This window comes from Equus caballus, chromosome 2, assembly GCF_041296265.1.
Source record: "Equus caballus isolate H_3958 breed thoroughbred chromosome 2, TB-T2T, whole genome shotgun sequence".
NCBI lineage: Eukaryota > Metazoa > Chordata > Mammalia > Perissodactyla > Equidae > Equus > Equus caballus.
Window position 1 is genome coordinate 111,093,755 of NC_091685.1, and position 14,765 is coordinate 111,108,519.

The window sequence follows — 14,765 nt, forward strand, 5'->3', positions numbered from 1 at the left end:
CAAACAAAAACTTATACACAAATGTTCATAACAGCTTTATTCACGAGAACCAAAAGGAGAAGCATTTCAAAATGTTTTTCAACTAATGACTGGATAAATCAAATGTGCTATATCCATACAATGGAATATTATTTGGCAATAAAAAGGAATGAAGTACTGATACATGATACAACATGGATGAACCTTAGAAATTTTATGCTAAGTGAAAGAAGCCAGTCACAAAGAACCATATATTTTATGGTTCCATTTATATGAAATGTCTAGAATAGGTAAATCTAGAGAGACATAAAATAGATAAATGGTTGCCTAGGGCTGGGAGAACGGGCAGGTTGGAACAGGAGAGGTAAAGGGTATATGGTTTCTTTTGGGGATGATGAAAATGTTCTAAAATTGACTGTAGTGATGGCTGTACAACTCTTTGAATACACTAGACCACCAAATTGTATCTTTTAAATGACTGAATTGTTTGATATGTGAATTAGATCTCAATAAAGCTAGTACCAAAAACATATATCCTTATATGGAAAGGTAAAAGAAATACTTTTGAAAAACAAGAACCACTATGAACCAAAATGCCTCACAAAATATTCATTCAGCCCTTTAACAAACTTTTATTTAGTTGTTACTATTTGCCAAGCAGTGGGAATACAAAGATGAACAAGACAAAAGGTCCACAAGGCATATATGTGTATTATGTGTGCATGTGTATTAAGGATCATATTACAAGATCTTTGGTAAGTGAGAAATCAGAAAATAATTTTCAGGCAGAGGAGAAGAAAACATGTGCAAAAATACGGAGTGGTTCAAAAGGACTAGAGCAAATATAAGATGAAAGTGAAGAAGGAGGCATAAGCCAGGTTACAAATACCAAACCACAGAGCTTAGACTTCATCCCAGAAATGATCAACAGGTAGTTATGCTGACGGGTTTTAAGCCAGATCAGTAATTTCTTTTGGAAAAATCACTCTTCGAAGTATTGGGATGGATAGACTAAAGGGCAAGATCAGATAAGAGTGCAATACTTCATATCTGTATAAAGTGAAGTGAAGAAGTGCAGTACCACGAAAGAACCACATTAACCCTACCAATGATTTCCTTTGCTCTAAATGAAAATCTGCGTTTTTAGCACACACTCATCAAGTATTCAGTATTTATCAACTACATATATAAGTACAGGATATTCCTCTATGATAACCTCAACATCATTTATAAATTCAAAAGAAGTCAGCCATCGGAAACTGCAAATTAAGAGTTTTGCATTTATAATCTGACAGGAAGAGTGTTTGATTTCACCAGTTAACCAGGAACAAAGCTGAGAATAGAAATTGGTGATCCTTCCACTAACTTTTGTATCTCTTCATTTCACCTCCTATAGAAGCTGAGAAAAGTACAGTATAAAAAGAAAAGCGGAATGAGTTAAACTTCCAAAATATTTAATAAGGCTAAAACTACAGTTTTCAGTTTGGCACAGAGTATTTCCTGGTTAAAAGTAATCTACTTTCCCAAATGTGCTTTCCTGTTCAACTGTTATTACTTAAAACTATAAAAATGCATAAGAGAAGTTGGCAGGGAAGACTGGCATCTTGGGAGTGATAGAAGACACTCTTCTGTCTAGACAACAAGAAGCAAAATCAAAAGAAACCGAATTCAAAAGCCCTGCCAAGAATCAATATGGAATTAATAGAATTTCCACAGGTTGTACTATCTATTCCAAAAAAAGCAATCTGTTATTTAGTAAAGCATCCCTGAAACCCTCAATCCTTTGAGTCTGTAAAAAATAAAGAAAATATAGAATACACTACTGTTTTTAAAGAATAAAAACTCAAATAAATTCATTCTAATTATCCTGAGGGTACGTAAAGAATGAAATGTAATTATGGTCAATTAAACTATTTAACTCAAATCTCTGGATCAGAAACATAATACTAATGAGTTCACCCTATGAAATTCAACTGGCTTGTCACATACTGATGCTCTAGTCTGAAAAGGTGCCAAATGAAAATACATAACAAATTTTGAATATGTAATTAATGAAATGACAGCCTTTTGATTATTTACATAATTAAGAAGTTTGCTACTTCTTTAAATGGGAGTAAATGAGGAATGTTTCTTTAACTATGGCATTTCATATACACTCAGTTTGACTGCTGACTACCTCTAAACATGGATCCAAGCTTACAAAGGAGTTTGGGACTATACAGTTAGTCCTGAGGCTCTGGTTGCAGTTCACTTTACAAAAGTGGGTTCACATGAAAGAACAGCCCTATCTCTTACTGGCTTTTAGACTATCCTGAAGCAAATGTTCAAATTCTGAAAACTGCAACCCAAAGGCAGTATCAAAAGTATAAAGATAGATTATTTCAAGTGATAAGGGATAATCTAAAACTACATAAAATGAAATGGGGAAAACCAGGAAGGTGGGGGGGTTAAAATGCATAAATGAATTAAACTCGATGGCAACCAATTTGGACATATTTGGTTAAGAATGCCATTTGTCAGTGATAATTACTATGGTGTATATAAAATAACATTGCAAAAATAATATAAATATAAAAATATTTAAAGCACTGTATTTTTTCTTTGTTTACTTTAATAAAATGAAAATTCTTTTTTTTTGAGGAAGATTAGCCCTGAGCTAACCACTGCCAGTCCTCCTCTTTTTTGCTGAGGAAGCCTGGCCCTGAGCTAACATCCGTGCCCATCTTCCTCTACTCTATATGTGGGACGCCTACCACAGCATGGTGTGCCAAGAGGTGCCATGTCAGTACCCAGGATCCGAACCGGCGAACCCCTGGCCACCGAGAATGGGAACGTGCGAACTTAACCGCTGCACCACTGGGCCGGCCCCCCTAAAATGAGAATTTTTAATAGCAGATCAAGGAAGCAACCTGTTTCTGCCAGAAATATAAAGGACTATTCCATATCCACCCACAGTAGACAGCTCAGCATTATTACAGGCATCTTTATTCCAAAAGTATTAAATTCACTGAACAAATAGCAAGGATTAAAATTCACTGAAGAAATCAGCTGCTTTATAAAATATGAAAAAATTAAAGACTGTTACATATGGGTAATAGTAAACTGTACTGTACTTTGGTACAGAAGAAGGATGAGATACTCTTTTTCAGATATATCTGAAATTGACCAGCTAATGTATTTTTTCATGAAAATTAAAGTCATTCATTCAACAGATATTGAGCGGACATCTATTATGTGCTCGTCATATACTAAGTACTAAGGATAAAAATAAAAAGTAAGAACTGCTCTCATGGAATTTAAAATCCATCAAAAAACCATCCAGCTACACCCTTTATCTAAAAATTTATCATTTTTATAGGAAGGAGAAGATATATAATTGATAATTATTTTTCATTTTCTTTTTTAAATCTCTATTCATCTAAAGACTATCCATTCTTATTCCTCATAATAAAGATCTTCTCAGTCAAGAAAATAAACTCTAGTGGAAAGTAAAAAGAGAAAAGAACTAAAGTGAAAATGAGATTTTGCTTAAGCTCTTTGTAATTTTAAATTTTTATCATATGATTATAAATTAGAATAACCTTTCTGGGAAAAAAAATAACTTGATATTTGTCACAAGCTTTAAAAATCACACATTTTAGTCTGGAAATTCCTCCTCTAGGAATCACAAATGCAAATATTTGAACACAAATATGTTTATAACCATATAAAAAATAGAATAGAAAAGACCTAAATATTCAAAAATAGAAGGATAAAACAATTACAGCTTATCCACTTAACAGTCCACTATGCAGCCATAAAAAAGATGTTTGCCAAGAAATTTTAAAGTAAAATGTTTACCATATAATTTTAAGTGAAAATAGCAGAATATAAAACTATATATTCTAAGAGTAACTATATTAAAATATCTATATGCACAGGGAAAAAAATCTTAAAAATTCTATTGGAAGTGTAACAAAATATTAACAGTTATCATCTCTGGGTGAAAAATTGAAATTTCACGATGCATATTAGCATACTCAAAGATTCTAAGGACTCTTGCAGTAAAGAAATACATTTGATGGGGCCAGACTGGTGGTGTGGTGGTTGAGTTCGTGTGCTCTGCTTCAGTGGCCCAGGGTTCATGGGTTTGGATCCCAGGTATGGACCTGCACACGGCTCCTCAAGCCATGCTGTGGCAGGCACACCACATGCAAAAAATGGAGGAAGACTGGCACAGATACTGGCTCAGGGACAATCTTCCTCAAGCAAAAAGAGGAAGTATGGCAGCAGATGTTAGCTCAGGGCCAATCTTCCTCACTGAAAAAAAAAAAAAAAGAAATATATTTGACTTTAATGATCAATTAATTGTAAAATACATTTGACTTTTAATACATCAATTGATATAATCACCAATTCAGAAAATCCAAAAGAGGGAAACACTACATTTAAGTAAGCGGCTAACACTTGTGGTCTCCTGAAATTAATAATGTGTCATATTATAATTGGCAATATTCCCATCTTAAGACATTTCTTTCAAACTTAAATGTAACTAGGCAAGTGTGATTTAGAAGTTTTAATTTTACACACTAACATCTTCTCTCAAAAGATGCTGAATGCTCAATTTGCTATTAAAAAATGTTCACAACTAACTAGCTACTTGAAACAGGTTTTCTATAGCAAAGTAAGTATTAAATCTTCTGCAGAAACAATTTAAAGATATTTTTATAAATGTAATAGCCAGAAATCAGAAGAGTGGAGTTTAGGAATCCAATTATAGAAATGTTGACTTCTGAGGAAAATTTTTACAATCTGAAGTGAGCATAAAAAGCAATGTAAGAAAGTCCTTTGACCGGGGCTAATCACTCTGGAGCTCATGAGTAACATCACACTGCACCATGGCCCGAGGCCAAATAATAAAGTGCCAAATGGAAAATGGCTCAAGTCCATGGCCTGTAAATACTGTATCAAAAGAAAATAAAGGAAAAAATCTTTCATTAGAGCAATTAAAAACGGAGTTGTAGTACCAGTTCCTGTGATGAATAAATCAGTTCAGCAATTCCAAGAGTGGACAGCCACTGTTTAAACACATTCTCCATTGGCAGTAACTTTAAGTTTAAACCCTTACTGTATGTTTCTTTAGTTCCTAAACTGTTTTAAACACTAAGGTGTTTCTGGATGGTGTAGTTGGTTTATAGCCCTACTACCTGAAATTTTCACATACGGCATTTGATGGTTAGGCATCTACCTGACCCCTTATATTACACAATGGTAGCCAAGAAAATACAGATAAATACTGCAAGTAAAAGCATTCCTACCAATGGCCCAAACTTTAGACCATAAACTCCAAAGAAATGAAAAGTTACTACTAACCCAACATCAATTATTCATTATTCCATAATTTCATTTGTCAAACTATGCATCCTAAATTAGCATATTCTGCTACAGAGTTTCTGAAAAAACCCAAAGGAAGCTGTAAATTCAGTAGTGAATTTGAAAATCTTTCAAAAAGAATTCAAAACCACACTAAGTGCCCTAAACTAGCCACTAGTCCTTGGGGATGTTCCTATCTTTAGGGCACCATTTCCTAGCCTAAATGTACAAAACATTTGTGTTCTATAAGAAGTAAACAAGTGCCTGCATCACTTAGCTTTTGCTAACTAACCCAAATTTAGTGGCTCGAAATTCATTATTTCTGACAATTCTGAGAGTTACCTGAGTGGTTCTTTTGGTCCGGGCAAACTTTGACGGGGGTAGGATAGTCTAGCATGGCGTCACACATTTGACAATTGGCAAGATGGCTGGACTAAAAGGATCTCAGCCAGGAGAGCTCATGTCTGCTCTCTCATCCTCCAGAAAGCTAGTACAGACTTCTAACACAGCTAACACTTCAAAGAGCAGCAAGAAAAGGCAGGTCCCAAGCTTTCAAGCCTGCATGCACTGTCACTAATATCCTACTGGCCAAAGCAAGTTACAGGGCCAAGTACAGATTCAACGGGTGGGAAACTTGACTTCATTTCTTTTGTGGTAGGAGCTACAAAGTTGCAGTACTAAAGGGCAAACACACAGTGACAGGAAGAATCTGTGGTCATTTTTTGCAATCTACCACACTATAAAATGCAGAAAGTCTCTGCTCCACATGGTCCATGGCCAAGTAAGTTTCCCTAACAGCTCTCTTTTGACACTTGACAATACATATCAGCATATTAAAAGACTCTGAGAAGTCCTGCAGGAAAGAAATACAATTGATTTTATTTAAACCAGTATTTCCCAAATTTATTTGACCATAAAACACATTTTTCAAGGAAGACTCACTTCTAAAAATGAAAACAAATTCAATGATTTCTCCCCACTCTATCATTCCTCAAAGTCTACTGCATTGATTTAATATCATTTTAGCCTCTTTTATTTTTTAACTTACAACAACTAAAAAACATTGGTTAATGATCAAAAGAACTGTGAATGCTGACATGCCTATACACAATGGGGCAAAGGATAAAAAACTATGCCTGACTCTCTTAACAAGGCTCTGAGTTTTCAAATAACTGTAATGTCAGAGCTTTTACAAGACAGTATCTAAGAAGGAACAGGACTATCTCAAAAGAGAAAAAGAAATGGGGCAATACTATACAGGCAAAGGGAACAGTCACAAAATTGCATTCTTCCCTCAGAGCTCTCCTATAACTGACAGAGAGCAATCTGTAAACCTTCCTCAAGCTACACTAAGACATAGACATTCTCCTTATGCTCAAGCCAAGCTTGATGGCACATTCCCTATCTCAGTACAATGCAGGACACACTGCCAAAGCTTTCTTTCAATGTTCATTATCTAGAAATATTAATATATTCAAAGAAAACTATAAGGCCATTTTTTTCCTACACATCAGGCTCACTTAGGTCTGGGAGGACATAACAGATGACCCATGCATAAAAGATAACTTTTGTTGCACTTGTGGTGATTTAACAGAGAACTGTGCAAAGACTGTCAATGATGAAGTATATGTAAAAGAACCCAAGGAAACATCAGGATTATTAGTAGAAGGTATCATAATTAGAAGATTTTTTGGTCCTAAAATTAGCCTACTTGACATTTTCTTATAAAACTAAACATACAATTAGTATACAGCCAAGCAATTGCATTCTTGGGCATTTATTCCAGAGAAATGAAAACTTACATTCACACGATATCTATATACAATTGTTCATATCAGCTTTATTCATAATAGCCCAAAACTGGAAACAACCTAGGTGTCCTTCAACAGGTGAATGGTTAAATAAACTATGGTACATATATTCCTTCAGGAATAGAAAGGAACAAACTATTGATACACATAACAACTTGGATGAATATCCAGGGAATTATGCTAAGTGAAAGAAAAAAACTAATCCCAAATAGTTGCATACTACGTAATTCCATTTATATAACATTTCTGAAATGACAGAATTTTAGAAATGGGTATAGGAACAAGGTAGGTGTGGTTATGAAAGGGCAATGCAAGAGATCATTGAGGTGATGAACTACTCAGTATCTTGATTCTGGTGACGGATACACAAATCTTTATGTCTAATAAAACTGCACGGAACTAAATACACACACACACACACGTGCAGACACATAAATGAATACAAGTAACACTGGGGAAATCTGAATAAGATGAATGATTATATCAATAGAACATCCTTCTTGTGATACTGTAGTATAGTTTTGCAAGATGTTACCACTGGAGGAAACTGGGTAAAGGATACACAGGATCTCCCTACAGTATTTCTTACACCTGCACTGAAACTACAATTATCTCCATAAAAGTTTCAATTCAAAAAACTTTTTTTAAAGTTTAGCCTAGAAAGGTAGTTTCCCTGGAGTCTGAGTCTCTTTCAGAGTTTAATTCAAACAGTGCGACTAGCATTGGGCTACAAATGACTTACATTTGGGACATCAATTGCTACCTCCCTCATGGCACTGGGCCTGATGTCATTCATTCCCTGCAAGAAATCATTCAGAGTAATCTTCACTAATCCAGCCACCTTGCTGTCAGGGAGGTTAGGCTGTTTCTTCAGAACTCTCCGCAAGGCATAGAGACCTGCAAAGAGAAAAGTAGCACAAGATTTATTGTCTACCCCATAAATACAGACTGAACCATTATCAATAAAAATAATAATAATAAACCCAAACCTAAAGTATATTATAGAATTTAACTTTTTTTGTTTGTCTATGTGTATGAGGGTAGAAGGGTATGAAGGGAGATGGAAGAATGTGGAGATGAAGGTAAAACTCCAAATGCTTAGTTCTGGCAGCAGTGAAAATATGACAAACTGAGATGAAATATGAAAGATATTTTCCGAACATGAAACAAAACTTACAAAACAACATCACAAAAAAGACCATAAAGATTTGTCAAAATACTCAGTTTGGGGAATTTCTTTTAAAAGAGTAAAACATTAAGGTAACAACATACCTTTTGTCTCTGCCCATTTTGTTCATATATTCAAACCAGAGTTACAAGTTTTGTAAGATGCTGGCAGAACATCTTAAAGGAAATATTCAGTTGGCAGTTGTAAATGTGGTTTTGGAACTCAAGAGAGAATCAGATTTCAGAGTTATGTGCATACACATGAGACCTGCTATTAAGGAGTGGAAGAGATCTATAAAGGGAGGCTAGAGAGAGATCAGGGATGGAAAAAAGAGGGCTGAAGACTCAATCTTAGGAAAGCTCATCATTTGAAGAAAGTAAGAAAAAATGATGGTTTAAAAAAAGAGAGAATTAATAGGAAGAGATAGAGGAGTAGAAACAGAATAGTAAAATACTACAAGAGCCAAAAAGATGGTCAACCAATTCAAATTTAGAAAATTCCAAAATAACTTAAAAGAGATCACGCTGACCTGGAAAGTTAAAGATGGTCAGATCTTTGTTCTTGCCATCTGCTTGGAGTTTAAACACTGACAGGACTGACTGTCCCAACTCCCTCCCCCCACAATTAAGTTGCCAGATTTAGAGCCCTTTGATCTGTGACAAAGACCTCGAGTCTAGAGGGCAGCAAAATCCCTCTGAGCTCCTTGCCTTAGGGTCTTTTTTAATGAAGTGCTACATTTGTGCTCCAGTGCACATGAAGTTCCACTTGGAAGAACTTTAGTCCCAGAGACCACTTAGAAATCCAGTCTGAACATATGAACTTGCCCTGGAACACCACCTGGCTCCATGATTTTTCACTGTCTTTTGTCTAAAATATCATGCCTCAGTGAATTTTTACTAAATTAAAATATGATAATTGCCATTTTACTTGCCTTTATATTTGAACTTTTATAGAGAAACAGAAGCATTGATACAAGGAAGACAGATGCAAACTCCCCAAAACAGAGGGTTGGGTATCTCTGACTAAGAAAAAACAATGGGAAGTACAACAATACTGAAAAAATAAATTCATCATAATATTTCCCAGGAAACTATCAGTGTGAGTCTAATATCATGGAGGTCTCTGAGATAGTAGGCTAACTGGAAAAAAATTACACAAGAGGATATATGTAAAAATATCACTATTTTCTAGGGAAAATTTCTTAGGCCATTCTCTGCAAACTAAAATCTGTAAGTCATTTATTTAGGTCGATCTTACAAATATCCATTTGGTTTTTCTGCCTTCCAAAATGTTGAAAAACAATTCTTCCTGTCTCTCTCAAATTTCTGCTTATCTTTCAAGCAGAAGCACTAACTACCTCTGTTAGACTATCTTTTCAAGGATGTTTGTATACAGGAAGATAAGAGTGAGTCCCCCCAAAGCAAAGGGCAGACATGCTTACTGCCCATTACAAAAGACTCAGGTTCCCTAAATTCAGGGTTATCTTCCCGTAATGCCAGAACTCAGATGTCACTGAGCCCTCTTTGTGTCACTCTGTGAAAACTGAGGCTTAAAGAACTGGTGCAAATGCTGCTGCTCTGGCTACTTCTGTTGCTGTAAGTAATATTCTGTCCTTTGACTCTGACCCAGGAATATTGTGTCTTCCACAAGCATTTGCAAAATTTGTTAACTTACCAGTAGGGTAAAATCTCAGACCCTTCACAGCTCTTATCACAAATATAAAAGTTTATGTCAAATTAGGTTGTTTCATTGACCAACATATTTTTTAGTTAAATGGTGCAGTAGCATAAAAACTAAATAAATAAAACTTCAGTAGCAACCTGTTATGTTGTATTAAACAGCACCTTGGTAGCCTGAATGAATTCAAGCAGTTTCTAAAAAATCTTACATAAATGAAAGTAATCAAAAGACCAGAAGAATCTGACGCTTCTTCATGTCCCAAATGGCTATGTGGCAACATTTATCAATATTTCTAATTTAGACCAAATACCTCACTCTTACCGGTATTGAAGACACTAGAAAGAGCAACAAGGGAAGTGGTCTAATAATTTTCCGGCCACAGTTATGTCAGGTAAGTATAAAGTTTGACAATAAAGGAGACCAATTATTTTCATTTGACGAAGGGGTTTGGAAAGGGCAGGAAATATATAGTTTTAAAAAGCTCAGACAATATTATAAGTATTATTTACAAAACAAACCTCCAGGATTGCAAACACAAACTACAGAATTTAGAAGTGGACAAAAACTCCTCATCTTTGAGGACAGCAAGAAAATAGCAGTAATTCCCAGAGACAGAAAAGGCAAAAGAATAAAGAAGCCTGGAGTTTTCAAAAGTTAAGAAATAGTTAAGTACAAAGATTGATTCTGTGATGAACACAGCACAACTTAACATATCCAAATGATAGGTAAACATATTTACCAATGATGCAACCATTTCTAAAAATATTTTTGAAACTTCTCTTTTTAAGATTATAAGTCATGTATAGAAAATAAGTCTTAAGCCCTTGCTTTATCACTCATCTTAGTCTCTAGAAAGAAATACAAAAGTCTGGGGCTGGCCCCCTGGCTGAGCGGTTAAGTTTGTGTGCTCTGCTTAGGCGACTCCAGGTTTCACTGGTTCGGATCCTGGGTGCAGACACGGCACCACTCATCAGGCCATGCTGAGGCAGCATCCCACACAGCACAACCGGAAAGACCTGCAGCTAGAAATACACAACTATGTACTGCGGGGCTTTGAGGAGAAGAAGAAAAAAAAAAGAAGATTGGCAACAGATGCTAGCCTAGGTGCCAATCTTTAAAAAAAAAAAAAAATACAAAAGTCTATCGACTATTTCTAAAATACACTTATGATTAAAAGATGAAATGGGCCACCACTGAGCATATCGATCAAGAATTGAAAAATAAAGGTTTGAAGTAAAGGCATTTAGGCCAAGTAAAGACAGTAGATTAAACACAAAGCACTTAACTTTTCTCCCTTCTAAAACCCCACGAAAATGACTGTAAAGGGATTTTCTTAAAGAAGCATAAACCCCAAAGGGCAAACAGAATAAGAGAGGAAACAACATAACAGCAACAAAAATTTTGGAAGCTCAACAGCAGATGAACAAGTAGTAACTGAATATAACTGACCCAAGAAAGCTGATACCCAAGTATAGAATGAAAAAAATCTGAGAGCAACAAGATTTACGCCATAGACCCCCTCCTACTCACCCCACCCACATACAACCAAAAAACCTCAAAACTAAGCAGCAGAAATCACCTATGAAAAGAAATAGAAAAGTTGGGGTTAAAATGGAGGATTAGGATAGAAGTCTGTTAGGAAGCAGTTAGATCCCCAAGATCCACTCCACAATTTCATGGAGTCAGATGACCCCTCCTGTCCCCTACATCTGAAGATGTATTCTCTGGGTAAGTAACACAAAAGGTTTCTAGATTGGGGGGGACATGAAGTACAGTTAAAAGAAAGGGAACCACTAAAAAGGGAAATTAGCAGGACCTCACCTCCTCCATTCCACTCTCCCCCTCTGCTCCCAGAATTTACAGCCATGTTATACCTGCCACATAAGAAGCTGAAAGATCCTTCTCCCAGAAGTGTACCAGCCCAAGAGGAAAGAACTATGGATAGTGACAGGATTTCACCGAGGCTATACCACGTAGGCGTGTGTAAGTACAATCTATCATGTTCGCACAATGACAAAATCACCTAACGACACATTTCTCAGAATGTATCCCCATAGTTAAGTGACGCATGACTATACTAGAAATGTTAACACATATTTTTAAATGGACAGAGTGTAGTTAATCAAACTAAAGTTAATCATGAGGCTGCGAGGAAATAATAGGTAAGCCAGTGAGATAGATATCCCCACATTATTCTTTTGCAGAGAGGGTTTTTAATATCCAGAGGGAATATTTGTTTTTTTAAATCTCTATTGTATCTGTAGTTATTTCCTCCATTCTATATTTTATTTGCATCTTCTTTTCTCTTTCACCCAAAACACCCACTAGTGTAGTTCTGTCCCTTGAATGGACCTAGGTCTGACTTCATAATCTTAAAAATCTTTTCAAAGAATGAGATTTTTTAAACTTTATTGTGTTGTTTTGTTCTCTATTCCATTGACTCTACCCTTACTTTCTTTTTCTTTCTTTTTTTTTCTTTTTGAGGAAGACTGGCCCTGAGCTAACATCTGTGCCCAACTTTCTCTACTTTATATGTGGGACACCTGCCACAGCACAGCTTGATAAGCGGTGCCTACGTCCATGCCAGGGATCCAAACCAGCAAACCCCAGGCCACCAAAGCGGAGCACGTAAACTTAACTGCAACACCACCAGGCTGGCCCCAACCCTTACATTTTTAATTTTCTTCCTCTTTGGGTTTACTCTGCTGATGTTCTCCAAGTATAGTAGTCCCCCCTTATCCACGGGGTATATGTTCCAAGACCCCCAGTGGATGCCTAAAACAGAGGCTAGTGCTGAACCCTATATACACTATGTTTTTTCCTATACATACACACCTAGGACAGAGTTTAATTTATAAACTAGACACAGCAAGAGATTAACAACAATAACTAATAATAAAATAGAACAATTATAATATATTGTAGTAAAAATTACCACAGATCTTAGCGGCCTCAGCATACAATTTTTTCCTTCCCTTGTTAAGTTGAGAACTTTCACCTTTTCACTTAAAAGAAGCACTTTACATCTTCTCTTTGGCATATCTAAATTGCCAGTATCACTACTCTTGCACTTTGGGGCCATTATTAAGTAAAACAAAGGTTACTTGAACACAGGCACTGCAACACCACAACAGTCAATCTGATAGCCGAGTTGGCTACTGAGTGACTAACAGCCAGGTAGCGTATACAGCATGGACATCCTGGATAAAGGGATGATTCACATCCCTGGTGGGACGGCATGAGATTTCATCATGCCACTCAGAACAGCATGCAATTTAAAACTTCTGAATTATTTCTGGAATTTTCCACTTAATATTTTCGGATTTCCTGGGCAGGTGGCCAGGGCCAAAGACTTCTTCTTTAGGCTGTACTGGGCACTTGGCTACCAGCCCAGTGTGGAGGGGGAGGATGGAGAGGCAGACCATTCTAATGTCTTTATCTCCCTTGGAGAAAAATAAGAGGCATTTTCTATAGATGAGGAGAAAGGATAAATGAAGTCAAACAAAATTCATTTTGATAGATATTAACTTTGTAGTACACTATGTGATTTCTTTGTATGAACTAATTTTAATACCAAAAAAAAGAAAAAGGAGGAGGAGGTAGAGGAGGAGGAAGGGGAAGAGAAGGGGGGTAGAAAGAGAACAAGAATGAGAAGAAGGAAAAGAAGAAAGAAATTATTAAAATGAATAGGTCTTAAAAAACAAAATCTAAAACAAAAACCAGCATCCGTCCAGGATGAATCAATAGGTTGGCCAAACCCTTTTCTAGTAAAACGACATTTGGTTATAAGAAGAGCAACCACAAAGGGTTTTTTCTTTTCTCTCTCTTTTTTAAATTTTTTATTTATGATTGGTGCACCATCTATTTCAAAGCCTCATTTAAACCTTCTACAGTGAATCACCCCCACTGCATACTCTCTTAGTAACGGTAGTGAATCACTCTTTTAAAATGTTTTAAGCACCTAATGTTCCTCCGAATTCAACACTTAATAAATTTGTTAAATGCTGTTCTACATAAATGCTGCTAAATATCATAAGATCATCATTTTCCGTAGAATTGAGTATTTAAATGAGATATGAAAGGATACTGTCTTATTCCGACATCCTTGAAGATATATTAATTGCTGATGAGAGCAGGAAGCAGAATAGCATAGTCTAAAAAGTCCTAAACTTGAAGTCAAAAGACCTGGCTCCTAGTCCCAGCTTTCTCTACCAGGGTTATCTTAGCCAAAGCTATCTGATATCTCTGAACCTCAGGTATGGTCTTATCTCTAATATCTCAATGTTACGAGCAGTGTATGAGAGAGATTACTTAATGTGAGAAAGCTTGGTCCAGAGAGGGATTCATCTGCCCTGATGCAATTTAGGGAGGCGTGGAACCAATAATGTTATATACAGTGAAACAACATGGTGAGAGGTGTGAGAGTCGAGAGGATTTTCAAGGGTCTTGCCCAGGAGCTCTGGACTAAGACAATGTGGCATGAAGAGCTAAGTCACCCCTCTGGGCTAAAGAAAAGGGCTGTAATGGGGCCAACATGGTTTTCCCTCCACCCCAGGCTCAGGGGAGGGAAATATGGCCTTACAATGTGGCTGAACAGAATGAGAAGTCACCACTGGATGAGGCCACGTGGCCTGGGCGTCCATGTTCTCTCTGACAGCAGGTGGCAGAAGTGAGAACCTCTTAGACATAATTAATTTATTTGACAAATGTATTGAGCTCTTACATGCCAGGGGACACAAGAGCAAGAGGCAGACAAACCTCTCACAGTGCTAACA

The 14,765-nt window shown here is 36.4% G+C and overlaps 1 protein-coding gene across 9 annotated transcripts in view; it reads right to left on the reverse strand.

The window, feature by feature from the left end:
• Positions 1–14,765, reverse strand: part of AFG2A (AFG2 AAA ATPase homolog A) — a 309,252-nt gene that overhangs the window by 265,671 nt on the left and 28,816 nt on the right. For all 9 annotated transcript variants that reach the window (XR_002806528.2, XR_011436155.1, XR_011436156.1 and 6 more), the window contains exon 10: positions 7,885–8,039. Coding sequence is in view for 5 of the 9 variants with exons in the window: in XM_003364517.5 (XP_003364565.1) it covers positions 7,885–8,039 (155 nt within the window). In the remaining 4 variants the exon portion in view is untranslated. The remainder of the gene's footprint in view (positions 1–7,884; positions 8,040–14,765) is intronic.